Source organism: Rhinolophus sinicus, chromosome 17 (assembly GCF_057876585.1).
Source record: "Rhinolophus sinicus isolate RSI-liver-muscle chromosome 17, RSI-T2T, whole genome shotgun sequence".
In the NCBI taxonomy this organism is placed as follows: Eukaryota; Metazoa; Chordata; class Mammalia; order Chiroptera; family Rhinolophidae; genus Rhinolophus; species Rhinolophus sinicus.
This window is the reverse complement of record NC_142517.1, coordinates 26,089,025-26,115,470: the sequence shown is the minus strand read 5'-3', so window position 1 is coordinate 26,115,470 and position 26,446 is coordinate 26,089,025. Positions and strand designations below refer to the sequence as shown.

At 36.0% G+C, this 26,446-nt stretch overlaps 1 protein-coding gene and 1 non-coding gene across 3 annotated transcripts; both read left to right on the top strand.

Annotated features, from left to right (window-relative positions):
- The first annotated feature begins 890 nt into the window (after positions 1-890).
- SLC33A1 (solute carrier family 33 member 1) lies at positions 891-25,662 on the top strand. Of its 2 annotated transcripts, XM_019731975.3 has the most exons (6): positions 891-2,283; positions 15,564-15,754; positions 18,777-18,961; positions 19,229-19,346; positions 21,389-21,604; positions 22,293-25,662. In XM_019731975.3, exons 1-6 carry the CDS (start codon positions 1,515-1,517, stop codon positions 22,458-22,460), a joined length of 1,647 nt encoding a protein of 548 aa, XP_019587534.2. In that variant the 5' UTR covers positions 891-1,514; the 3' UTR covers positions 22,461-25,662. The 2 variants fall into 2 exon arrangements, with proteins under 2 accessions (XP_019587534.2, XP_074182888.1); XM_074326787.2 differs by lacking the exons at positions 15,564-15,754; positions 19,229-19,346 and having other exon boundaries at positions 963-2,283.
- Positions 24,083-24,194, top strand: LOC141568047 (U6 spliceosomal RNA). Its single transcript, XR_012491063.2, has one exon. It is a non-coding gene; the product is annotated as a U6 spliceosomal RNA (small nuclear RNA).
- Positions 25,663-26,446: the final 784 nt, after the last annotated feature.

The following is a 26,446-nucleotide window of genomic DNA, read 5'->3' as shown; positions in this document are numbered from 1 at the left end:
TCTTTTATGGAGTCAATCCATCTCATATTCAATCTTCTCTTCCTGATGCCTTCTATTTTTCCCACCATTATTATCTTTTCTTAAAAACCTTGCCTTGTCATGATGTGCCTGAAGTAGGACAGCTTCAGTTTTGTCATTTTTGCCTCCAGCCATGTTTCAGGCTTAATTTGCTCTGAGACCCACTTGTTCATCTTTCTGGCAGTCCAGGTATCCAGGTATCCGTAGACCTCTCCTCCAACACCGTACTTCAAATGGATAATTTATATTACAAATAATGCTATTGCTTCTCTAAAGTTATTTTCTCTTATCATTTCAATAACGAATATACATTGAGTTGACATGAAATAAAATTTTATGTGGTTCTTACAAGACCTTTTACAGTAGCTTAAAAATAGAGGGATGTGACAAGTTTTATCCTTCCGATCCACCCAAAATAGTGGATGGAAAATAGTTCCTCTACATGTCTTTCCACCACACTGGAAAAATGGGCTGCAGAGAAACCTAACACCTCTGACCAGTTTCATTCATTCTATAAATGGGAACCGTAAGGCACCCCGTTCACCATTTAGCCAGCCATTTTCCTACCCTTTTTAAGGCACAGAGCACCCTTGCCTGCGGATAAGAAATTCTGCAAACTTGCATCCTTCTCTTCCCGGTTTCTGCCTGGCCCACGAAAGCGGCGCAGCACACAATAAGCCTGGAGTCTGGGCATTGCCCTTCCCTATCCAAAAGAGGAACCCTCGCTGGGCCACTGCAGCTTCCGAGGTGCGGTATTAGTACCGCCTACTGGAGCAGGCTTGGCTCAGCCCGCCCTCACGTGGCCCCACGGGCCCAATGACAGAGGCCCACGCTTTCCAGACCGCCGCATGCGCTCACAGAGCCGGAGCTCTCGCGGCGCCCCGCCCCGCCCACTCAGTGCGCCCACGTTAATCCTCCTATGAGATCCCGGTCTCCAGAGTTGCAGGTTCCTACCAAGAGACGTTTGTCAACTCGGCTACGGGAGCGTGTCCTGATTGGCTTGCTATAGAGGCGGGACAGGACTCATTTGAGACGAGGACCACTTCCTGAGGCGCGACGCAGGAAGTTACCTGCTCTAGCTGGAGTCCCGTGGAGAAAGTGTTGTCTGCTGCACCGGTGGCGGCGGCGGCAACTGGAGGTCGGTCTGGAGACTGGCCGTTGGGATTGGCCGCAGTTAGGAGCCGGTTTCCATCGCAGCACCACGGCCCCCTCCTCCGGCCCCGAGCCCGGCGCGGTTGCCCAGGGAGCTCCTTCAGGCTCCTTTACGCTGCTCCAAGAGGCAACTACCTGGGCATCACCTGGGCCTCCAGCCAAGGGACAGGCTCCCGGCTTCAGCTTTCCGGGCCGCAGTAAGAAGTGCTCTGGTCATCCCGCGCCCTGCCCACCCTCCTCGAACCATTGAGACCCTAGTCCAGAGCGACAACTTTGGACCGGGAACTAGACGGATCCAAAACACTCAGTCCCGACCCCGCTCAGACGGGGCTTGTATCGTCTCTATGTCACCCACCATCTCCCACAAGGACAACAGTCGGCAACGACGACCAGGGACTTTCAATCATTCTCTGGATATGAAGAGTGGCCTTCTGCCGCCGGGCGACTGGGATGACAGTCAACTGGATTTGGTGGGCGGAGAAGGGGATAAAGAAGCTCTTCTGCTCGATACTGGTGATTTCTCAAAACCCCCACGGAGCTGCCGGGCCGAATTAAGCAGCATTTTGCTGTTGCTTTTTCTTTATGTGCTTCAGGGCATTCCTCTGGGCCTGGCAGGAAGCATCCCACTCATTTTGCAGAGCAAAAATATTAGCTATACAGATCAAGCTTTTTTCAGTTTTGTCTTTTGGCCCTTCAGCCTCAAATTGCTCTGGGCCCCGTTGGTTGATGCGGTTTACTTGAAGAACTTCGGTCGTCGCAAATCTTGGCTTGTCCCTACACAGTATGTACTGGGACTGTTCATGATATATTTATCCACTCAGGTGGACCATTTGCTCGGGAATACTGATGGCAGAACCCCCGATGTAGTTGCTCTCACTGTGGCATTCTTTTTGTTTGAATTCCTGGCCGCCACTCAGGACATCGCTGTGGATGGTTGGGCGTTAACTATGTTATCCCGGGAAAACGTGGGTTATGCTTCTACTTGCAATTCAGTGGGCCAAACAGCGGGCTACTTTTTGGGCAATGTTTTGTTTTTAGCCCTTGAATCTGCCGACTTTTGTAACAAATATTTGCGGTTTCAGCCTCAACCCAGGGGAATCGTTACTCTTTCAGGTAGTATATTTAAACTATAATTCTGTTAGGTTTGTTTTACATTTATGAATCCTTTTGACAGAGTGTGTGATGTTGAAGGAAAGCTCATTACTTAATTTAGTAGAAGTCATTTTATGGGAGATGACCCGAGGTAAGTTTTCTGTTCCACTAAAATGTGCCTCAGCCAGAATGACTACATTGGAGTAATCATAATTGATCAGTACTTTGCAGTGAGCAGGGAGAGGCAGCCCATCCAGTAACGTTGTTGTGGAATGGCAAACAAAACTCAGTCTAGAGATCTGTTTGTTGGCACTTACCTAATACCTAGATGCACATTTTTTAAAAGTCTGGCTAGTGTGAGGGCAGGAATTCAGTTTGACGCCTGTGGTTCACATCTTCCTTTTTTCTTTCCTTGGATAGAGATTTCTAGCTCCATGCTTTCTGACCCATTTCTAGCCTTGACTCTTATACCGAGAGTCCTCATTTAGCCCTCTTGTAAAAGGAATAGGGTTAATTCATTCAAACAATAAGTCAACTAAGTGACAGAGTGCTAAGGGCCTGCTATAAAGCAGAGTCCAACCCACAAGGAATGGGAGAGTTGCACATTTTAGGGAGCTCAGGGTTGCCGGGGGTCACTGCTTGTGGGAATCAGGCTTCGCACTGCAAATGTTTGACCTTGTTGAATTATAAGATTCCATGAAATAGATAAGTGGAATTCCAGAATGCACAACACCGGGTGAAAATGCAGTAAAAAAAAAAAGTACAGCACAATGCTGTTCCAAGTGCCTGAAGCAGTAATTTGTGGAGACTGAGTTTGGGAAATGGTGCTGAAAGAAAGGTTGTAACCAAATTAGTAAGATTTCCTTTCATTGCTATGAGAAAGAGTTTGAAGTTTATCCAGTAAGAAATTGGATGTACAGTCTACAAAATTTCCACTTTTTCTGAATAAGTAAATGCATGCTTTGGAAAGTTTTCTGAGGGTTATTATTATTTTTTTTTTTTAAACTTTCCTAACAATTAGGAAACAGAAGTAAAATGACCAACATCAGGAATGTAACAGAATTCTTCATTTTGGTGCTGATGATGAATTTAAACAGCTAAGCTTTCTCTCACCTTCCCAGTACTGGATGGGGGATTCCCAACAGGGTAAATGTCAAGGATAGGTGCGTGGTGAGGGAAGTGTAAGCGTTGTATCATAATATTTGGGAAGTTGCGAGGAGGGAAGGATTCACAACTGAATTACTCATCTCCTGAAATCTTAGACAACCCCTGTACATCCCGACACCCTGTAAGGGACCTCCTCTTTACCTCCTCAAACCTCTAGTAAGCCACTACTGATAAATGATAATAGTACTTTTCATCAGTTGGTCTGATGCCATAGTGGTTGAGAGATCATTCTTTGCACTAGACAGATTTTTGTCTGAATGTTCTGGGGTCTCACTCCTGCTCTATGGATAAATCTCTGCCTAGAAATAATTTGTGAATGCATCAAATTAGCACCTTGCTTTTTTGTGTCTTGCTTTTCATTGTGTAGTGGGAGTATATATATCACCAAGAAGGACTAATGAGATCATGTGTTAACATAGGAAAGTCTCAGTAGAGAAATCAAGATTTAAGAGGCTATGGAAACTAAGTTACTACTAAGGTAAATTAGAACTTTCTCTTAGTGTGATATGAGAGTGATTGATAAAGCACCATTCCAGAGAATGGTATTCAGGAGCCATTATAATTATATCTTCCCTTAGCCACAACTGTCCCCCAATGGGAAGATCAAAATTGTGCCATGGGAGTTCTATTTGCACTGATTTGTTATTTTGAATAACTGTTCTGTGGAATTTGAACTTTGTTCTCCAGGAATTTGTAAAAATAGCTTACGTTTTATATCTGTAGGGGACTGCTGTTTTACGTTCAAACGTTTTAGTTAAGAGCTGAAGAGTTCCTGCATTTTCATTTGCCTCTTATGACTGCACATATCACTTTTATAGCCTTTTACTTTCTGGAACTTGGTATAACTAAGAAAAACCGGTGGTTCTGAGGAATTTAAAGAGCACAGAAATAATCATGAAGGAAATAAAATTGCTTAGGTAATAAAAGAAGAGCCAAACATTGAGGCAGATGCTAAGAAAATCAGAAAATTAAAAATAGGCATAACTATTTTGTAAACTTCTAAAATATGTTCTGTGATTAACACTTTGAGTGTTACAGATGCAGGAAGATGGAAAATACTGAGAAAGAGCAGGTTTTGCTATCTAGAAAGCAGTAATCTAAGTAGTGTACATAGAACAGTAAGGATAGGATGAGAATAGAATCTCAGAAACAAAACCTTCGTTATGCTGAGATTGGCCTTTTGGTACAGTACTGAACTCCAGGACAGTACTGAACTCAGAAGTGGGCCTTTTCCGTCCTTGTCACATTTGGTTTTCAAGGATCTTTAGTAGCAAAAAGAGATGACTTTTTAAGCTGCGAGAACTGATTAAAGTAATCCGGCAGAACATAGATATGAGAACATAAAGTTTTATGACTTGGAAAAATCATATATTTCAATTCCTTCATTCTTATAGATGAGGAAACTGCAGCCAGGTAGCTAGTTAGAGGTAGAGATACACCTACAGCTTAGGTTTCCTGACTCCTTAAATATAATAAATATATAATGTAACATAATAAAATATGTGCTAATTGGGCTTTTCTACCAGAGAAAAGTAGCACTCTGACTGCTGGTGTCTATAAAACATCAGCCCACTCCTGGAACATCTGGTGCTCAGAAGTGACAGATTAAAGTTTTTTTGTTGTTTTTTTAAGTGACACATGTTATTCATTTACTCAGCATTGAGGGCCAGTTTGTTACTAGCCATGTGATAGTGTTATAATTTGTCGAATAAGAGCTGGGAATTCTCCGCTCCAAAGGAATTTATAATGGAGGTTTATAAACCAAAATGATGGAGCGGGTAAGTGGATAAGGAGTCAAATGAGTTGGTGCAAGACTGTAGGCATTGGAGGGGACAGTGCTGACCTGAAAAACCCAGGCTCATCTAAAGATGGGGAGCTTCAGCTCCAGTAAGTGTTGTCTGTGCCAGTAGGATCCCAGTATTGCTAGATAGGATGGATGAGTATTCAAGAGAAACTGGAAATTTCTTTTTTTTCCCCCTTAATTTTAAAAACACTAATTAGACATATAAAATATGTCTTTCTGCCAGGTCCAGCCTGTGAACAGGTAGTTGGCACCCTCTTCTCTAGAACCAGTGATAACAATCATGAATAGAAGAATTGGGATAGAGAGCAGGAAATTTTGGGTTTAGGGGCAGGAAGCAAGATAGTCTGATACTGGAGAAGAGAACTAAACATATTAGAGTTTATGAATCAGTTTGTTTAGAGAGAGGCATACATATATAGGAGTCAATCAGAAAAAGGAAATGTTGCTTTGCCAAAACTGATGTTCGAAGTATGAAGCTAATCAAACTGCTGATAGCAGTAAAAGTGGTATGTGTTTCTAAGACATTCATACTTCGAACTAGGAAGAGCAGGAACAATTAATTCTTACTTAGTGACACATTTCTTGGTCTAGCTTTCTAAAGCAGTGCTCATTAATGTATCTTATGTGACTAGAAATGCTATTTAGCATTTGGGTAGATCTAACTGACCCATTTCTGAATAGACTGGTTATTCTTCTATAGGCTATAATGCATTCTTTAGCATCTATAGGCCTGAAACATTCTCTTACATTCTTTTTTTTTTTTTCTCTTACATTCTTAACAAAAATAAAACTAGAGATGGGGAAGAGTAGTTGCTAGGGGAGGAGGAGGTAACTATAAATGGATAGCCTGAGGGGGTTTGGGGAGTGATGGAACTCTTCTGAATCTTGACTGTGGTTGTGGTGGTTTGAAATTTATACATGTGTTAAAATTTATAGAACTGTCACTAAAAATATTTAATTTTACTGTATAATAATTTAAAAAGTAAGATATAAAAAAAAAAAAAACAACAAAAACCTAATCCATTGCTTAAAAGCTAATCTCTGGGTAAACATGATATAGCTCCCTTTTTGCCTTGAATGGACCAAGATCATAAATCTGGTGCATCTTACATCTCAGTGTAAGACAAATGGAGCAAATTTGAACTTAACTTTCAAATGTTGGGGCCCTGGTAGTAAAGTGAGATAGGTGGAGGAATACTGGGGCTAGTAGATTCAAGAGGGATTAGATATTGGGTATTAAAAACTGGAGCCCATACCCCAGAAGGAAGGTCTGAAAGCCATTTTTCTTTTTTAAACAAAGCAAAGCAGAAATGGTTCTATATGCTTTCTTTGTCCAGTAAAGGACCGTGGAATTGCTTTTGTGCAGAAAAGCCAATTTACAAAATACACTGTGAACCAAAAAATTATTTGATTTTATTTGGCATGTATCTTATTCTGAATTTCACTTCTAATTTTATTGAAATTTACTTAGAGGCCAATTGAATTAACCTTTACTATGTAAATTTATCAATAAAAGAATCAGAGCCTTACTAATTACAAGCAGTCTCCTACTTCCATTTATAGTGTTCCAGAAAACTGTAATTTTATTTGAGAAAGCAAAATACACTTACTTATAAAAGGAGATGTTGTTTCTGGAAAATTAAAAATGAAAACTATGAAACCTCTGATTTCACCTAGTCTTCTAGACAAAATTTTGGACAAATCTGGCATTTTATACAAGTTCTTTTAATTTCATTCTTTTTTCATTATTGCATATTTTTAAATTTGGGGTGTATATTTTACATTGTATACGATATGTTAGTATAGGAGGTCACAAATACATAATTTATATGTGAGTGTGCATACTGAAACATTTTTAAGGATGGGATACATATTCAAAAAGCAAGATGTTAGTTACCTTCCACCATCTCTATGCCTTGGTTTGGTGTCATCTAAGATTTTTTTTTTTTTTTAATTCTTGCCCCTCACTTTTGAACATACTCTTTGCTGGATGAAGTCCAGTGGTCATCAGTTAAAATAACAGAGTAGGTGATTTCAACATACATAGATTTCTCTTTCTTGATCTTTATATTATATTTCAGATATACTCACCATATTCCTGGCTCAGTGTTAGAACTTTTGCATTCTTAAATTTCCCATTCGTTTTAAAACAACTTTTTATTTTAAAATAATAAAATATAGATTCACAGGAGGTTGCAAAGAAATACTCGTATTTAGTGAAGTCCTAGGCACCCTTCGCCCAACCTCCTCTCTTGTTAACATCTTAGATAGTTATAGTACAACATCAAAAGCGAAAAAATCCACATTGGTACAATCTGTAGAGTTTATTCAGATTTCACCAATTATACATGTACTCATTCATGTGTGTACATGTGTGTAGCTATATGCAGTTTTATCACATGTATAGCCTCGCATAACTACCATCACCACAATCAAAATACAAGACTCCTTTGCGTGGCCTCTTTATAGCTATACCCATTCCTTCTTCATCCTAACCCCTGGCAGCCACTAATCTGTTTTCCATGTTTATAATTATGTTAGTTCAGAAATGTTACCTAAGTGAAATCATGCAGTGTGTATCCTTGGGGAGTGGCCCTTTTCACTCAGCATAATTTCTTTGAGGTTCATCCACGTTGTTGCATGTAGCAATGATTTGTTCCTTTTTATCGCTGAGAAGTATTCCATTTGTTAGACATACCACAGTTTATCTCACGAGTCATTTGTTGAAGATTTGGGTAGTTTCCAGTTTTTGGCAATTGCTGTGTGAAAGTAAGTCTTTGTTTCCCTGAGATAAATGCCCAAGAATGCAAATGCTCGTTATGGTAAGTCCATTTTTAGTTTTGAAAGGAACTGCCAAAATTTTTTCCAGATTGGCTATACCATTTTTCTTCCCTACCAGCAATATATGAGTAATCCAGTTTCTCTGTATCTTTGCCAGCATTTGATGATATCATTGTTTTTCATTTTAGCTATTCTGATGTACTCTGCATCTTCATGAGATAGCTTGGAATGTTCATTGTCAAATGTTTTATAAAAGTCTGAATTCAACTTAAAGTGAGTTAGGGGTGTCGGGATATAGGCTGTACAAAAGCTGAATGCAAGAATCTCTTATCATAGCATCAGAGAAGAGATACATGTGTTTAATTAAAGTAGATTTTGTGCCTGGCCAGAACATAGTTTAAAAAAATGAAAAGAGTGACTCACTTTTATCCATTCAGTGATACAGGACCAGAGTTAGCATGAGGTGGCAACACTGAATTCATTAGTCATGAATGCCTTAGTCTTTCATCCTGGGCTGAGTCTGAGCCCAGTGTTTGGGGACAGCATGGCCGTTAATAGCAAGACAGCTGCTCAATCTGGTGCTTGATTGAAGATACAATCTCTTCTACCCTGAAGGAAAACCTAACATTGTTGGAGTTAATGAAAAGGTATGCGATCTCAAACATGGCATCTTCCTAAGAGGTTAGGAAAACTAAGATTAGGAAGATTTCAAAATTAGCTTTATATTTACTTGATTTTTACATTACATGCTGTCTTTCAAGAACCTAACCTCCAATTAAGACATGACTATGTTGTATAGTCAAAACAATATTTCCTGAGAGGGTGCTTCAACAGCATGGATATTTTGAGCAAATGTGTAAGAGAGAGATTTGTGGAATAAACAAAAGGTCTGTTTCTGCTAAAACTCAGCTGGTGACCCAAGTCAGACACATAATATTTCTATTTCAGTTCCCTCCATTGTGAAAGTGAGAGCTTTGGACTGGATGATGGGTATCTAATGTCCCTTCCTGTTCTTAACTTGTGAAGTAGAGAGCTGCTGTGCCACCAGCCAGAAAGTGAAAGGAAGGCCTCCTGACAGTTATTTAGAACAGAAACTGAACGTTTGTTTTCTTTCCACTGACTCCTGATGATCAAAGGTAATTTCTACAGTGTGAGAGTTAAGAGGGAAAGAGAACCTGGTGTGAGCCAAGATGCTTGTATCAAACGATACTTCTTAATTTTTCTATCTCTTCTGATGATGGAAGAGAGTGAATCTACACCACAAAGGCTCTGGGGGCCTAGTTCAAAGCCTTGAAAGCTTGACTTTTTTTTTTTTTTAAGTCCGTTTTGTCTTAAGAATTCTTGGAAATTTTGCCTTCTCCATAACATTTTTTTTCATCAGAATGTTTCCCTATAGGGGTGGCTTGTTGGCTCAGTTGGTTGGAGTGCTGTGCTCTTAACAGCGGGGTTGCCTGTTTGATCCCCGCATGGATCACTGTGAGATGGGCCCTCCACAACTAGATGGAGGCAACTGCATGGCTTGGAGCTGATGGGTCCTGGAAAAACATGCTTAAAAAAAAGTTTCCCTATAAGTTATTGAGTAAAATGAACTCAAGAAAGATGCATCGTGTTTATTTTTCCTATGGGTTTGTACACCCTTTGACATACCAACCTTATGGCGAGAAAGGAGTTGGGAGAGAGAATATGAGAAGCCAGTTAAAAGAAGTATGTTCAGGTATCTGTGTTCCAGACTTCATGGTTGGAGCTAAAATAGGTATCTTTCCTCTCCGGTGTATGTGGTTAATAAGAAAGAGAGCCTACTTGCTTTAGGTGTATCTGATCATCTTGGTAGTACAGTGGAAAACATTCTTGCTTTAAAATCAGATCTGAGTTTGAATTTCACTTCTGCTACTTTCTGGCTTGTGATCTTGTTTCGTTTTATATAAAGTAGGAATGATAATGCTTGTCTTGAAGAATGACTGAGATTTATTGTACTGTCCTGTTTTGCCTTGCATAGTGGGCACCTGGGTGCCAGCTGCCCTATGCTTCTTAGTTACTGGTGAATTGTTACGTGCTCTTAATTTTTGCATTCATGGGAGCTCTAGGTAAGATCTAGTAGCCACTGCAGAATATTTAGTATGTATTATAGGTCTTTGCTCAAAAATCATGTTTATGAAACTTGAACATTAGCTTTGACACCTTGATCATATACATCATAATGCTTTTGTAGATAAAATACATAAATCAAAATTAATCAAAATGTTAATAATGAAATAGTAAGATTATTTTTGGTAATAATATCTTTACAGTGATTGGTCTATCAGGCAATGTATGTTCTAACATCAAAGCAATATTAATAAACAATGGCCAATAGTCTAATGGTCAGTATTTATGGTAATTATCTTCATAAAACTTGATAAGAATATTTTCTAGCAGTGGCTAAGCCTCTCTTTCTGAGCTCTTAGCTTCACTCTTCTGTTCAGGTGAGCTATGGAAAGATTTTGAATAGGGGCTCTGATGACGCATTGTCACTCTATCCTTTCATGTGACCTCTTGTTTTATCCTCAAAGCTCAAAGAAATTACAAATAATCCTATCTGCAAACAATACTGAAACCCGTTTAACTTGTTATTCTTTTTTCCCTGGTATTAGTATACAAGGGAGTTTAAATTCTAGATGAAGATTTTTTTTCATTAAAATTCGGAGGATGTACTAAGCAAATTTTAAAAATTTTTGCTTAGAGAACTGGAACGCTTAAAGTAGAAAACTTTTAATTTTCACTTAACCATTTATATAGAGACCATTTATTTCTGGTGATGGTGATAACAATTTAGTTTTTTTCAGGCTTTCTTCAACAGTTAATTTAAACCAAATGATGAACGAAAACTTTCTGAAGGAGAATATTATAGATGAAATTCTGTTAACAAGTCATTATTTGTCACATTTCACAGATAAAGTTAAGAATGCAAAAATAAAGAACATTAGCCTCTTTTATAAGAATAATCTTAAATTGTTCATTTCGTTTGAACCAGATTCAAAAACACTATGTAATATAAACTAGAAATTATATTTTATGATGTTATTTTGATAAACTTTAATCATAACTTGTATATGGATACCTTTGCGTTTAAGAACATTTTGTGTTTTTCTTCTGATATCTAAAATTAAGTATAAGTTTCTCATGTTGGAGAAAAGAGTTCACCTCAGAATACAAATTTCCATATATGCCTAAAGTGTTTTGGTTTCTTTAATTTGCATAATTTGAATAGCATAGCCTTGCTTTTGTTTAGGCTGGTGGAGACTAAATAATTAGCCAATTCTAGTAAATTCTTATTTCAACATTAATGTTTTAAAAAAACTCTAGGCAGGCAGTGTGAAACTCAAATTCAGATTTAGGTTTAAGTTCTGTCTCTTAATAATTTGACCTTTGGCAAAGATGTCAATATTCTGGGCTTCTTTTCCTCATGTCTATATTAATAATGCCTGCTTTGCCTCTCTCACATGTTTGCTATGAAAATCCAATGAGATAACATATAAGAAAGGAGCATGTGAGTACTAAGGTGAAAATGGGTCTAAACAAGTAATGCTTTTTGCCTTCATCATAAGTGAGGTTCAAGCTGTAGTGATCAACGTCGGCTAGAACAGCAGCAGAGCGCGACTGAATACAAAGCAGAGGCCCTGACTGAAGAATGCTGTACTTGTTTTTGAAAAAGGTGACTAGGCTCCATGAACAGTGCTACAAGAACAGCAATAAAATTAAAAGTAAACACATACAAAAACTAGTACAGTTCTACAATATTAGTGCTAAAAGCATCTGGGATTTTCTAGCCAACTCCTCTTATTTTATAGATGAGAAAACTGAACAGAGTTATCCAATAAATTTTTTAAATAATTTTTTTGTTTTTCAATTACAGTCGACATAAAATATATTAGTTTCAGGTGTACAACATAGCAATTTGAAATTTATATAGCTTACGAGGTGATCACTCCGATAACTCTAGTACCCATCTGACACATACATAGTTATTACAATATTGCTGACTGTTCCTTAATGTTATACTCTACATCCCCATGAGTACTTTGTAACAGCCAATTTCTTATTCCTTTCCCCTTTTTCATTTGTCGCCCCAACCCCCCCTCCCAACTGGCAACCCTCAAAATGTTCTCTGCATGTATGAGTTTGTTTCTGTTTTGTTTGTTTGATTATTTTGTTCTTTAGATTCCACATATAAGTGAAATTGTATGCCATTTGTTTTTCTCTGTCTGACTTACTCCACTGAGCATAATACCCTCTGGGTCATTCATGTTGTTGCAGAAGGCAACATTTCATTCTTTTTTAAATATTCCATTGTATATATTCCATTGAGTAATATTCCATTGTATATATGTACCACCTCTTCTTTATCCATTCATCCATTGATGGACAGCCAGACTGCCTCCATATCTTGGCTATTGTAAATAACGCTGCATTGAACATGTGGATGCACACGTCCCTTTGAAGTCATGGGGATAATTTCCCAGAAGTGAGAACACTGGGTCCTTCTTTGTCTCTTGTTACAACCTTTGCTTTAAAGTCTATTTTGTCTGGTATAAGTATTGCTACTCCAGTTTTTGTTTTGTTTTGTTTTTGTTTGTTTGTTTCCATTTTCATGAAATATCTTTTTCCATCCCTTTCAGTCTGTGTGTGTCTTTGATCTGAAATGAGTCTGTTGTAGGCAGCATACGTAAGGGTCTTGTTTTCTTATCCATTTAGCCATCCTATGTCTTTTGTTTGGAGCATCTAATCCATTTACCTTTAAAGTAATTGTTGATAGATACGTAGTAATTGCCATTTAATTATTCATACTTTTAATCTTTTTTTCTTCCACTTAAAGAAGTCCTGTTAATATTTCTTATAACACTGGTTTGGTGGTGATGAACTCCTTTAGCTCTTTGTTGCCTGGGAAGCTTTTTATCTGTCCTTCAATTCTAAATGATAGCTTTGCTAGATAGAGTAATCTTGGTTGTAGGTCCTTGCTGAAAAATCAGCTGACAGTCTTATGGGATTTCCCTTATAGGTAACTAACTACTTTTCCCTTGCTGCTCTTAAGATTCTTTTTATGTCTTTAACCTTGGCTATTCTAATTATGATGTGTCTTGGTGTGGGCTTCTTTGGATTCATCTTGGTTGGGACTCTCTGTGCTTCCTGGCCTCATATGTCTATTTCCTTCACCAGGTTAGGGAAGTTTTCCATCATTATTTCTTCAAACAGGTTTTCAGTTCCTTGCTCTCTCCTCCTTTTGGTTCCCCTATGATGTGAATGTTGGTATGCTTGATGTCATACAGGCCCTTTATCCTCGTTGTTTGGATTCTTTTTGCTATTCTGATGGGGTGTTTTCTGCTACCTTATCTTCCAAACTGCTGATTTGATCCTCTGCTTCATATAATCTAGTGTTGATTCCCTCTAATGTATTTATTTCAGTTATTGTATGCTTCATTTCTGATTGGTTCTTTTTTATGTTTTCTATCTTCTCCATTTTATGTTTCCTCTCTTTGGTGAAGTTCTCCCTGAGATCCTTGAACGTGCTTATAAGTGTTTTGAACTCTACATCTGGTAGATTGCTTGTCTCCATTTTGTTTAGTTCTGCTTTTGGAACTTTATTCTCTTATTTTATTTGGGACATGTTTCTTTGTCTCCCCATTTTGACTGGCTCCCTGTTTTTGTTTCAGTATATGGTAGAACTGCTATGTCTCCTGATCTTAGTAGAGTGGCCTTATGTAGTAGGTGTCCTGTGGGGTCCAGTGGCACTGTGTGTGTCCTCCTGTTGTAGTTGAGCCTTGGTTGTTGTTTGCACCTCAGTGGGAAGGATTAACCTTCAGGCTGATTGGTTGTGAGGACTGGCTGTGACTATAGTGAAGGAGGTATTGTGCAAAGGCTGACCCTAGGGAGCAGGATTCACTTCAGCAGGACTCTGGTGCCTGCCCAGTCTGCCACAGAGTCACCAGGGTGGGGTGGATAAATCGTGTTAGCCAGATTGATAGAGACTCAGATTTGGCCGTCACCTGCATGTGTACACTGGGTGAGGGGAGGTGTCAACAAAGGAACAATGGCATCTGCCAGTACTTCTGTCTGGGAGACGGCTGCTCCCCCAGCCCTTACCCTGAACCCAGACAATTCAGTTCCTCTCTGTATGTTTCTGGTACACCTCGAGGTGGAGCTCGGAGTTAGTGAGTCTGTCAGTGAACAAATCTGTGTGTGAGCCCTTTAAGCAGAGTGCCTAAAGGGCACTCTGCCCTCTGTTTCACTCAGCCACAATCAGCTGGTTTTCACAGCCGGAAGTTATGGAGAGTTCTCTCCCTGGCACTGAAACCCTGGGAGCCTGGTGTGGGGCTGGAACCCTTTGGCTCCTCCACAGCCGAGGTATCCCTCCCAATTTTTAACCGTCACACACAGGTGTGGAATCAGCCCATTTCGCATCTCTGCCCCGCCTGTCAGTCTGGAGGTGGCTTCTTCTGTATATCTTTAGTTGTAGAACTTCTGTTCAGCTAGACTTTAGGTGACTCTCAGTGATGGTTGTTCTGTAGTTGTAATTTTGAAGTGGTCATGAGAGGAGGCAAGTACAGCGTTACCTACTCCACCATGTTGACTGAAAATCTCCAATAACTTTTGTAGAGGCAAATTGAGATGCATTTCTCAGGGTGGTTAAGGAGATACAGGTTTTGAAATTAATGGTATAAGGCATCAAATCACAATTTTATCGCTGACTTACAATGTAACTTCAGACCTGTTAACCTCTCTGGGCCTGTTTCTTTGTCTGTAGATTGCGACTAGTTAATAACCTAATCTATTGGGTTGTTGTAGTAAAGGAAATGATATATATAAAATGCTTAGCACACTTTGGCACATAATATACACTCAATAAATGGTGCCTTTATTATTATTTTTAGCTGTCACACGGAATTTTCCAGAACATTATTCACTCCCTTTGCTTAACTTGTTCAAAATAATGGTTAATGGCCCAGCTATCTTTCCAACCCAAATAGTAATTTTCATGTGTCTCCATTGTGCACCTGTAAGTATGAAGAAATTGCTTCTGTATCTCAGTATTGAAAAGAGAAGGCTTAAATAGTTTTAAAACACTAAAGAATTTCAAAATAAAAGTTGGAAAATCTAATGTAAATGATCATCTGTTGTCTAAGTTGTCATAATTTAATAAAGAGCTAAATAGCTTAGATGTTTAAGAAATATGACTGATGGCTCCTATGGGATAGGAAAGTCATCTCCCCTCAAACCCCAGCACTTTTCTTGAATAAAACGACATGATAGACTTTGGTTTGTAAGCCTTTTTCTTTTTCTTTTTTTTCCTTAAGTATCACTGTTCTCTCTTGGGTCTGTGTACGTAATGTGTGCTTAACAGAGACAGCACTGTCATGTTCATCTGCTACGTACTGTGCCGTGAACGTGATGGGCATGCGAAGTGTCAACTTTTTTAAACAGATTTTAGTTGAGGGAAAGTTGTATACAGAATTATGTAGAACCAATGAAATTAGATCATTTCAATAATAACAGCTTTTAACATTTTAAATTTCAGATTTCCTTTTTTTCTGGGGAACTGTATTTTTGATAACAACAACTTTAGTTGCCCTTCTGAAAAAAGAAAACAAAGAAGTATCAGTAGGAAAAGAAGAAACCCAAGGGATCACAGATACCTACAAACTGCTTTTTGAAATTATAAAAATGCCAGCAGTTCTGACATTTTGCCTTCTGATTCTGACTGCAAAGGTAAAAATGTTTTATAAAGCAAATTTACCACTTTGTTATAATTACCAATATCGTGCAACACTTCTTTTGCCTTTTCATATCATAAATCCCTTTCCACTACTATTGGAACCTAACAATAAAAAAAAAACAGTATTTTTGGTTTATTAAAGTTTTAAAAGGTATAATGATATCAAATATAATTTCAGAGTAAGCTGAATGTCTTGGGATCTTGAAAAAAATTATGCCAATTTGAAGTAATTCTAGTAAGTGTAAAATGTATTTAATGAATGATATAAATGCTTTACATGGAACTGAATGCCTTGAAAAAAATAATAGCTGTGTGCTATTATAATGAGTATACATTTAATATCAGAGGTAGTAAAATTATTTACTTAGGATGTTATTTACAAAGATGTGGAAATGTATGAGTACTATAAGTGTATTAAAAATGAATTGAAATTTTTTTGTGTTAGAAGGAAATAATACCATCAAATAAATTGGGATTTTGGTGATTTTTATTTCTGTACATTTTCTGTATTAAGATGTCCTGATTTTACAGTTCTAAAACATTTTAAAGATATGCTAGAAGAAAGGTAAATATACTGTTACAGTGAGCTATTGCTAGTCCTGGAATTAATATTCCTAAAGTCTATAATCAGTTACAGGAGTTTCATATTAAATATTATATATTTAAACTTGTCTACATAAACACTTTACAGCTATCTTTTGACAACACTGAAGTAAAAATTGTAGCCTCCATGTTTTGAAATGGTGAGTTTTTCCTCCTCTAGTGATAGGGTGGGTTAAATTTTAAAGTGTTAGTAACACCTCTCCTGACTTTTAATACCAGAGATTAGTTTTCCCTGCTTTTGAGTTTTATATAAATGAAATATCCAATATGTATTTTTATGTCTGGCTCTTGTATTCTTTTACTCAACATTATAATTGTATAATTTATATTTTATTTATAGCAATAGTTTGTTCATTTCATTGTGTATAATAATATCCTGCTGTATGAATATGCCACAATTTATCCGTTCTATCAACAGATATAGGTTGTTTCTACTTTTGAACTATTATGAATAGTGTTTCTGTGGACATTCAGGTTCATTACTTTGGATGAACATAGTTATACATTTCTGATAGATAAATACCTAGGTGTAGAATTGCTGGGTCATAATAAGTGCATTAGGATATACTGCTAAACAATTTTCCAAAGCGGTTGCTTCAGTTTTCCCTACCACCAGCAGTGTAAATGTTCAATTGTTTCACAGCCTTGAATACAGATTTATTGTTTTTTCAATTTTAGCCCTTCTGGTGGGTGTGTAGTGGCATCTCTTTATGGTTATAATTTTCATTTCCCTGATGATTGAACAAGTTGAGCATCTTTTTCTATGGTTATGGCCATTTGAATATGCAGAGTTGCCTTAATTTTTTTTTTAATTTGTAGAATTTTATTTTTTATGTATCCTAGATATGAGGTTTTTGTTAGATATGTGTATTACAGATATCTCCTACTATACCACTTTTATGACAGTAAATGTTGAAGTTGGTTTGTATATCTAATTTTTACAAAGAAGATGGGTGAAATATAGGTGAAATTCTTGTGAAATATCTTTGACCTTTAATTATTATTATTTTTTTAATGGTGATGTTTGCTTTTTGGCTCCCTTGCAAGAAGTTAACGTATGTAGAATTTATTCCTTTAAAAAAAATTATTTGATAGTTTCATACTTAATTGAAAATTTACCTGTATAGATGAAAGAATTCCCATACATCTTTATCCATGTTCTCTAATTGTTAACATTTAGTTCCACTTTCTTTATTCTGTAAATTTGCACTGTTACATATTTCTTCTGAAATATATGAGAGTAATTTGTACATTTCATGCCCTTTTATCCATAAATACCTAAAGTGTGCATTTCTCCTACAAAGCCACAACTTAATAAAAAATCTGGAAATTTAAAATTGACACAATATTATTATCAAATCATAGTCCATATCCAAAATGCATTAATTTTCCTAATAATAGCCTTCATAACTTTATTTTTCAGGGATCCAATCCATGATCACACATTGCATTAGTTGACATAAGCCCTTTCTTTGACCTTCATGACCTGGATATTTTTAAAGAATACAGGCTTTATTAACAATTGTCACTCCAGTAAACTTTAAAATAATAATAATAATACAGGCCAATTAGTCTATAGAATGTCCTTTCATTTATGTTTGATGTTTCTTCATGTTTAGGTTCAGGTTATACAATTATGTGAGAAATATCACAGAAGTAGTATTGTGACGTGTTCAAGGAAATTACTTCAGGAGACATATCATGTCCCTTTATTCTATTAACTGTTAACTTTAATTACTTCGTTAACTCATTGTAAAGTTACTTTTCTTTTGTAATTAAAAACTAATTTATGGGGAGATACTTTGATACTATCTAAATATTTTAGTTCACCTCAAACTTTTACTCACTACTTTTAGCAACCAACTTTTTTGGATTGTTTTTAAGAATTAATCTAGCTGTACTTTTTCTTCCCCCACCTTTTATTCAACCTCTCAGATATAATGTTTTTTCAGAATTACTTTTGAAATGTTAGATGACTTGGAAATTTTATTACGGTCAGTCAGAAATCATCAAAAATGTGTATATGTGGCAGTAATGCTTCATTTTAAACAGATTTATTTGAAATCAATTAAAGGCTTTTATTTTAAACTTAAAATACACATCAGTAAGTTTGGATTTGGACACTGTTTATTATAAGAGATTGAACTTTTTGAAGTGGAAATTTAGTTGTAATTAGAGCCACCTACAGTTCCTAAGAATGCTGAATTTTCACTGAATATTGTAAGTAGACCATAGGGCAAAGTGTACCTCCTGTAACTTAATCATTGTACCAGATATAATAATAATATGATACTTACTTGTAACTGGCATAGGTCAATAATGAGATTGAGGTTCTTGAAGAACTTTCATATGTTTGGAGAAAAATATTTCATAAGTCACAAAGTAAAATATTTTTTTGTTTTTATTTTGCAGATTGGTTTTTCAGCAGCAGATGCAGTAACAGGACTGAAATTGGTAGAAGAGGGAGTACCCAAAGAACATTTAGCCTTATTGGCAGTTCCAATGGTTCCTTTGCAGATAATATTGCCTCTGATTATCAGCAAATACACTGCAGGTCCCCAGCCACTAAATGTATTTTACAAAGCCATGCCCTACAGGTAAAACATGAAATAAAACCTTACTAAATAAGAAAGGTTAAATGAGGAACACTCATCAGTATCACTAATATCTATGTGTAGAATATATATGGAAAAAGGCTTGAAAAACATCTTTAACTTCAGTATTATTTATATGCACTCTTTTTAACCTCCTAAAAGGTTTTAGATACAGGCATCTTTCATATAGTAGACGCACAGATTTCTGTTTTGCTGTTGCTTTTTAACCTAAAATGGCAGTCAGTTCCATGTTTTTTTCTTTCTCTATAGATTATTGCTTGGATTAGAGTTTGCTCTATTGGTTTGGTGGACTGCTAAAGTAGAGCATCAAGGGGGATTCCCTATATATTACTACATTATACTGCTGCTGAGTTACGCGTTGCATCAGGTAAGCTTGTGATGGTGTTTTCAAGAAATAAACTGTTCTTTGTAAAATAAAGAAGACATTTTTCTATGGTTGCCTTAAAATAATGATAGTAAATTATAAGATTTAAGCACAAATCTGACAATGAACAAATTATTTGACAGTGAACTTTAAATCTTGTGACTTCCGATTTAATGAGTTCTGTTTGTGGAAAGAGAGTTCCTTCTTCATTCATGTCATTTTTTTTTTTGTTCTTTCAACAAATATTTTTCACATCTCAGAATTTATTCCAAAGCTAGTATTTCAACACTTGCTAAGTATCCCTTAGTCTATCTCTATACTTGGGTTTTTATTTCTGTTCCAGATAGTTTTTTTCTGAAAGTATTGAGAAATAATGATGGTTACTGGGTTAGACATAAGGTGTTTGGTTTAGAGTCTGTATTTAAAGTTATGAGTTACTGTTTGTGATTTTAGAAGCTGTGTGTTTATCTGCTTTTTCTTTCTTTATTAAATATGTTTGTAATCCATAAAGTGATCCCCACTTTGCCCTAACCTCACCTAAGCTGCCTTTGCAAAATGGGGTTTTGTCTGGGGGCAAGTGATTCAAGTAAATGGAAGACCTCCCCAGCAGTAGCCTTTGTGACACAACTGCAATTATTGCTAATGTGTATTTCAGAGTCACTTTGGATTTTTCTATGGAACCTAGCTTAAATATTTTGAAAGTTATATTTACAAACTGCTCAGTTTGTTTTTAGCTGAAACCCAAAAATATGGCTACGAGGTAATCTCAATAATTTTTTGCATATAATTACATCATTTAGGAGAACTGCGTAGTGGATCATGTCAGACTAACTGTATGTAACTCATTGAGGCTAGGATATCAAATATAATTTTCTTTTTTGCACATACTCAGTTAAGGCTGGGCTCAAAAGAAAAGTTGAAAGAAGTGCTTTAGTTTAGTTAATGTTTCACTGTCTGAGTAAGTAAAAGAAAATCTGTGACTTGGTAGTCCAAAAATCATTTGTTTGGCTTTGAATTTCACTAGAGAATTTCCCAAAGTACAGTCATTGAAACTCAACCAGATATTTTGTGGGAAAATATGTACAAGGCCAAATAAATTTGAGAAATGATACATGACATAACCCCTCTTTATGTAGCATCTAAATTATTCCTTCAACAAATATTAAATGGACACCTATTCTATGCCCAAAATCATTCTAAATACTGAAATATAACGGAATAAATCATGCCCAAATCCCTGCCTTAAGGAAATCCTAAAGGCTTTCAGAAGACCTACAGTGAAAGGGACCTGTTCAATTTTGTGTAATTCGGTGTTTCTCAGTCTTATTTGATATTGGAACATCCCTGGAATGGTATTCCAAGGAATGTTTTTTTGGAAACATGGTTTATTTCCATTTTCCTAAATGGAGGGTTAATTCTTGCCTCTTAAGCACTTTTGCCTTTAAGGAGATTTTTCTCTTCAATTCATCACATAAATTTTGAAATGTTATTTTTCTTCTGTATATGTAGACGAAAATTGTGTATATGTATATAATTATAGGTTCATGTTCCTTTGAATATTTGAATGCTTACATGTATTACATATACATATAAATAGATACAACGTATATGATACATTTAGGTACAGTGTAAATGTGGGGTTTTGCTTATTGCTGTATGTGTCCTTCAAGACCACCTCATCTGTCATTTTCTCTTTTGAACATTCCTTCCTACTTATGGTAGAATTAATCTCTCATTTACTTAGGCCCCAGTAGCATAATGTGTGTATTTCCACTTACAATACTTACTGCATTTCATCATAATTATTTACTCCATGTTTTCCCAGACTAAAATAAATTCTTGAAGGGCTCAGAGAGACTGTGTCTTAGTCATCTTTATATTGCCATGATCAGGCTCAAAGCCTAGACAGTAAAAAATGTTAGTTGACTTGCGTTAATAAGGGTCATGAAAATTAATTTTCAAGTTTATGATTTTGATTTTCTTAATTCAGACCATACCTTTATAAATTCTACTCATTCTAAAGATGTTTTACATTTTCCTTGTAGGTTACATTGTACAGCATGTATGTTTCCATAATGGCGTTCAATGCAAAGGTTAGCGATCCACTTATTGGAGGAACATATATGACCCTTTTAAATACTGTGTCCAATCTGGGAGGAAACTGGCCTTCTACAGTAGCTCTTTGGCTAGTAGATCCCCTCACAGTGAAAGAGTGTGTAGGAGCATCAAACCAGAATTGCCGAACCCCTGATAATGTTGAGGTAAGTATATTGTAATTTTAGATAACATTAAGCTAATATTAAGATAATAATTTCCTCGTTTTGCCTCTAGAAGTACTATATCTTTGTAAAAAGTCATATCTCTTCATAGTTTCTTGTCTAGAAAGCTATATATTTTTTCTTTCTTGTCATAAATTGACAGTTATAATGCACTCAAATCAAGAGCAGCTCATTTGAAGGTGCTGCTCAGCAAGGGAGAGGCAAACTCTCTTCCACCTGAGGATCACTGTCCTACACAACAGGTGCTTAATAAATGCATTATTCATAGCTAAGTTTTATAATGATAGCGAAAGGGAATTTCATTAGCTATTCATGTAACAATTTTAGGTAAAACCAAATGGTTAGTAGTTTGTTGATAAATTTCAAAGTAATAGCCTACTTCTGGAGTAGATTCATTGAACGTTTCTTCACATCTCCAGATATAAAAAGCTGTATCTTGAAAATGAGTATTGTTTACAGCACAAGCTGAAAGTTGCTTTTAATCATATTAGTAGCATTAGAGAGCTTAAGATACGTTAACATGCTTAAGATACGTTAACATTGAAGTAAATGAAATGTTTTAACAAAAATAGATTTTCATTAATTTTTAAATTATGAATTAGAAACATTAAATTGGTGAATGCTTCCATTTTGAAATTGTGGAATATTTATTATAATTTTATTTTTACAGCTTTGCGTAAAACTCGGTGGCTCGTGTGTTACAGCACTGGATGGTTATTATATGGAGTCCATTATTTGTGTGTTTATTGGATTTGGTTGGTGGTTCTTTCTTGGTCCAAAATTTAAAAAGTTACAGGATGAAGGACCCTCTTCATGGAAGTGCAAAAGGATCAATTAATACATTCATTACTGGGTATTCTGAGAAAGGTAACTCTAGTTTAGTTTTAATTCAGAAAACTGTGAAAATCAGCACACAGGAGTATAAAATATTTTAAACACAGAAATTATTAATATAAAATGCCAAATGGTTAAAAAATAGAGACCTCTCTGTATATTGATTATATTTTTCCTTGCCTTGTTGATGTATTTAAAGTTTACTTAAGGTTAGGAAGTGGATTCTAAAACAACTTTTCATGCCTTGTTATTTGATTTATATCTTTTTAATTTACTGACCAAAGCAAGTTTTAAGCTGCAGTGCAGTAGTCATGGATGGTAACCATGCAGTCAAGTATTGCTGTCAATTCCTGTCATTGAGCTGTATTTAAAATTTTGGTAAAATATATTAAATGGAACACAGCTTGATATTCAGGTACTAATTACAACTAGTCTGACTTGTTGGAAGTTAAGTCTTATTTTGAATTGCAAATTGGTTAAATTCTGTGTAGAATTTGCTGAGAAGAGAATTTAGGCTACTGACTGAAATGCCATTTTAGTTGTTATTTTTCTGACCACAACCACATTGTACTTATGAATCTGTGTTATAAAGACTAGTGACAACCATATTGTACGAATGAATCTGTGTTAAAAAAGACTATTTTAAATGTATTTTCTGCTTTTGTAAGCATTAAAGATTTATAAGGTATTATTCAAACTATTTTTTATAAAATGGAACTATGATTTTTAATTTATTGATTCCCCTGTCCACCCTTTTTGGGAAGATATTTTGATTCCCTGTTAACTATTACCATAAAGCTTCCATATGTTTTTTGTTCTAAGTGCTTCGTGGCACACAGACATCTCATGAAGGGATCAAGTTTAGTGTTATATGTGTATGTCCATGGCATAGTTCTGAAAATAAAAATTAAACGTTTTTCTTCAAGTAGTTTTTTTTATTACTGAGAAAAAACAACAGTAAAGCTTTCATATTAAGTAAAATTTAAGTGAGTAATACTGTAATTAAAAAATAATGCTTAAATATCAATTATACAAGGTGTGATCAAACAATACAGTTGATGTTTAAATTTAAAAAAATTACAGGAAAAGACCTTTTGCCATTAATCCCCCTCAGAATACTCCCCCTCTCTTCAAACACACTTATCCCAGGGTTCTTGCCACTTTCTGAAGCAGTTCTGGAAGTTCTCTTTCATGAGTGTCTTTAGTTGTGCTCTTGTGGCTGCCTCGATGTCCTGAATCATTTTGACTTTGGAGAAGAGCCAGAAGTTGCAAAATGCCAGATCTGGTGAATAAGGTGGATGAGGACACACCGTAATGTTTTTACTTAACAGAAATTGCCATTCTAGAAGTGATGTGTGACACAGAGCGTTGTCATGATGGAGAGTGATTTATGGCACACTTAAAACACACCCTCTTGGGGGCGGCCTGATAGCTCAGTTGGTTAGAGCGTGAGCTCTGAACAACAGGCTTGCCAGTTCAATTCCCACATGGGCCAGTGAGCTGTGCCCTCCACAACTAGATTGAAGGAGAACAACTTGGAGCTGATGGGCCCTGGAGAAACACATTGTGCCCCAACATTCCCCAATAAAATTTAAAAATACAAAACAAAAAACCACGACTTCTCTCATGCTTGCTTCGGCAGCACACATACCAAAAAAAAATTGGAACAATACAGAGAAGATTAGTATGGCCCTGGCGCAAGCATGACAGGCAAATTTGCGAAGCATTCCATAAAAAAACAGAAAAACCACTCCTTCTCTCAACCGGAGCTCACGGCCGACCGACTGTACCGAACAAGTTGAAACTTGTCATATACTGTTACTAAGGTTCAACACGCCGCTTCCCGTATTAAAGATCCTGCCTTTCCATTGGATGGCACTTGGCAGCAGCATTCACTGTATTTTATGATCACAACGGAAAGGCTCCATGTCACATGTCACTTCTGCTACGGCAATTTCTGTCAAATAAACACATTACAGTGTGTCTTCATCCACCTTATTCACCAGATCCGGCACCTTGCGACTTCGGGCTCGTCCCCAAAGTCAAAATGACCATGAAAGATAAATGGTTTGAATTGATTCAGGACATCGAGGCAGCCATGACAGCACAACTAAAGACACTCATGAAAGAAGACTTCAGAGCTGCTTCAGAAAGTGGCAAGAACATGGGATAAGTGTGTTCGAAGTGAGGGGGATTAATAGCGATGTGTCTTTTACTTTAATATTTTGTATTTAAACATCCATATTTGTTGATTACACCTCATAATTGAAAAAAATATATGTATTGCAACCAGTTTTTATTTAAAAAAATAATGCTATAAGGCAAGAGATAAAGACATTTTGTGGAAGAATGTTTCTTCATTAAGCACTTTACTAATGAGAAAAGATCTCACAATTACTTGATACCAAATCAGGTACTGTATTTCCACTTATTAAAACGCAATCTTCTTTTTGTAAACTGTAGTTCCCAGTACAGAATTGCTATCACAGCAGAATTAAGCCTTTTAGTACTTTAGCAATTTTCACCATATTATGTACATCCAGTAATAAAGTTCTTTGCATATTTTGTGTTGTGTATTACTCTGACTCTTCAGAGTCAAAAGTTAGAAAAAAGGAGATTAAATAGAGTCTTACTTAATAATTTTATCTTTGTGGGAAAATATATACTAATTCCCGATTTAGTATATATATATATATATATATATATATATATATATATATATTATATTTAGAGTATATTTAGCATATATAACATAGCCCCTATGTTAATATTATAGGTTGGATTTTAGAGTGGATTTTTTATAAGTAATGGAGGATAAAATGTGCAGGAGAAAAGGACACTCAGCATCTGAAAAAAGATAGAGGCAGTGGCCTCTACAATGCATGCATTGTCATTGGAAAGCTTGTGTTGGGCATCGATGTCAGATCCTGAAGAATTACCTGGAAAATAATCCTAGCGACAAACAGTCTACACCGAACAATACACTACATTGCCAAAACCGCTATTAGAGTCTTCATTTTATCTGTGTAAATTGTTAGCAGGGTAGAATGGGCATGTAGAGCTAACAATACTTTTTGAGATTCTGTTTTGGTAGAGTCAGGTCCTGTATCAGGGTGTAATAGTTAATGTACTGGAATCGTGCCCTCTCCCTTCAGTGAACAAAAACTTTCATCTGACTTTTGGATTATAAAGGTTGCTTTTAAGAAGTTTTTTGTTTGTTTGTTTGTTTTTTAATTGAGGATGGGGCAGTGGACATTTTGAAGGAGAAGATAGTTTTATGTAGCAGAATGAAATTCTATGATTAATCATAGTTCATCTTTTCAAAATTTTTTTCAAGTGAATAATTAAAGTGATTATATGAAAATATCACCAGTATTAATTTGCATAGTTTATACGAAGTCTTGATGCACTGAGAAAAAGGTTGCTGCATTTTACTAGTTTTTACTGTCAGTATAGACATAACTTTTTCTAACATTTTTGTGTGAAGAATTATGATTAAATAGCACTATAGAAATGATTAAGGTACTGGCATAATTCTTAGGGAATTATCATAAGTCTCTAAAATTTAGTACCCTAGTCAGTTAGAACTAATCAGTCACTATTATAAATGTAAATATTAAAGCCTATTCTCATTTTCATCAGAATGAACTTAAATGTGGGGAAAAGTTTACTTTTAATTACTTAATGAACTTGAAATATTCTTTGCATATATAAAATTAGGAAAATATAAAATGAGGGACAAAAATTTGATATTTTGAAAAGTTGTTTTGGCCTATTTGATAAATTGATAGATTACCACTGTCAAATTATATTGGTGTGTCTATATTATTATCCTCAGATATTGCCTAGGCAACAATTTGTGTAAAATTGACAAAAAAATACTGAATGTTGAAAGCTATCATTGTTGAGGTCTTTATGAAATCATTGCTCTCATGTACAGTTTTGAATTAAAAATGCACAGTGCAAAATCATTTCTATTACTATTATTTT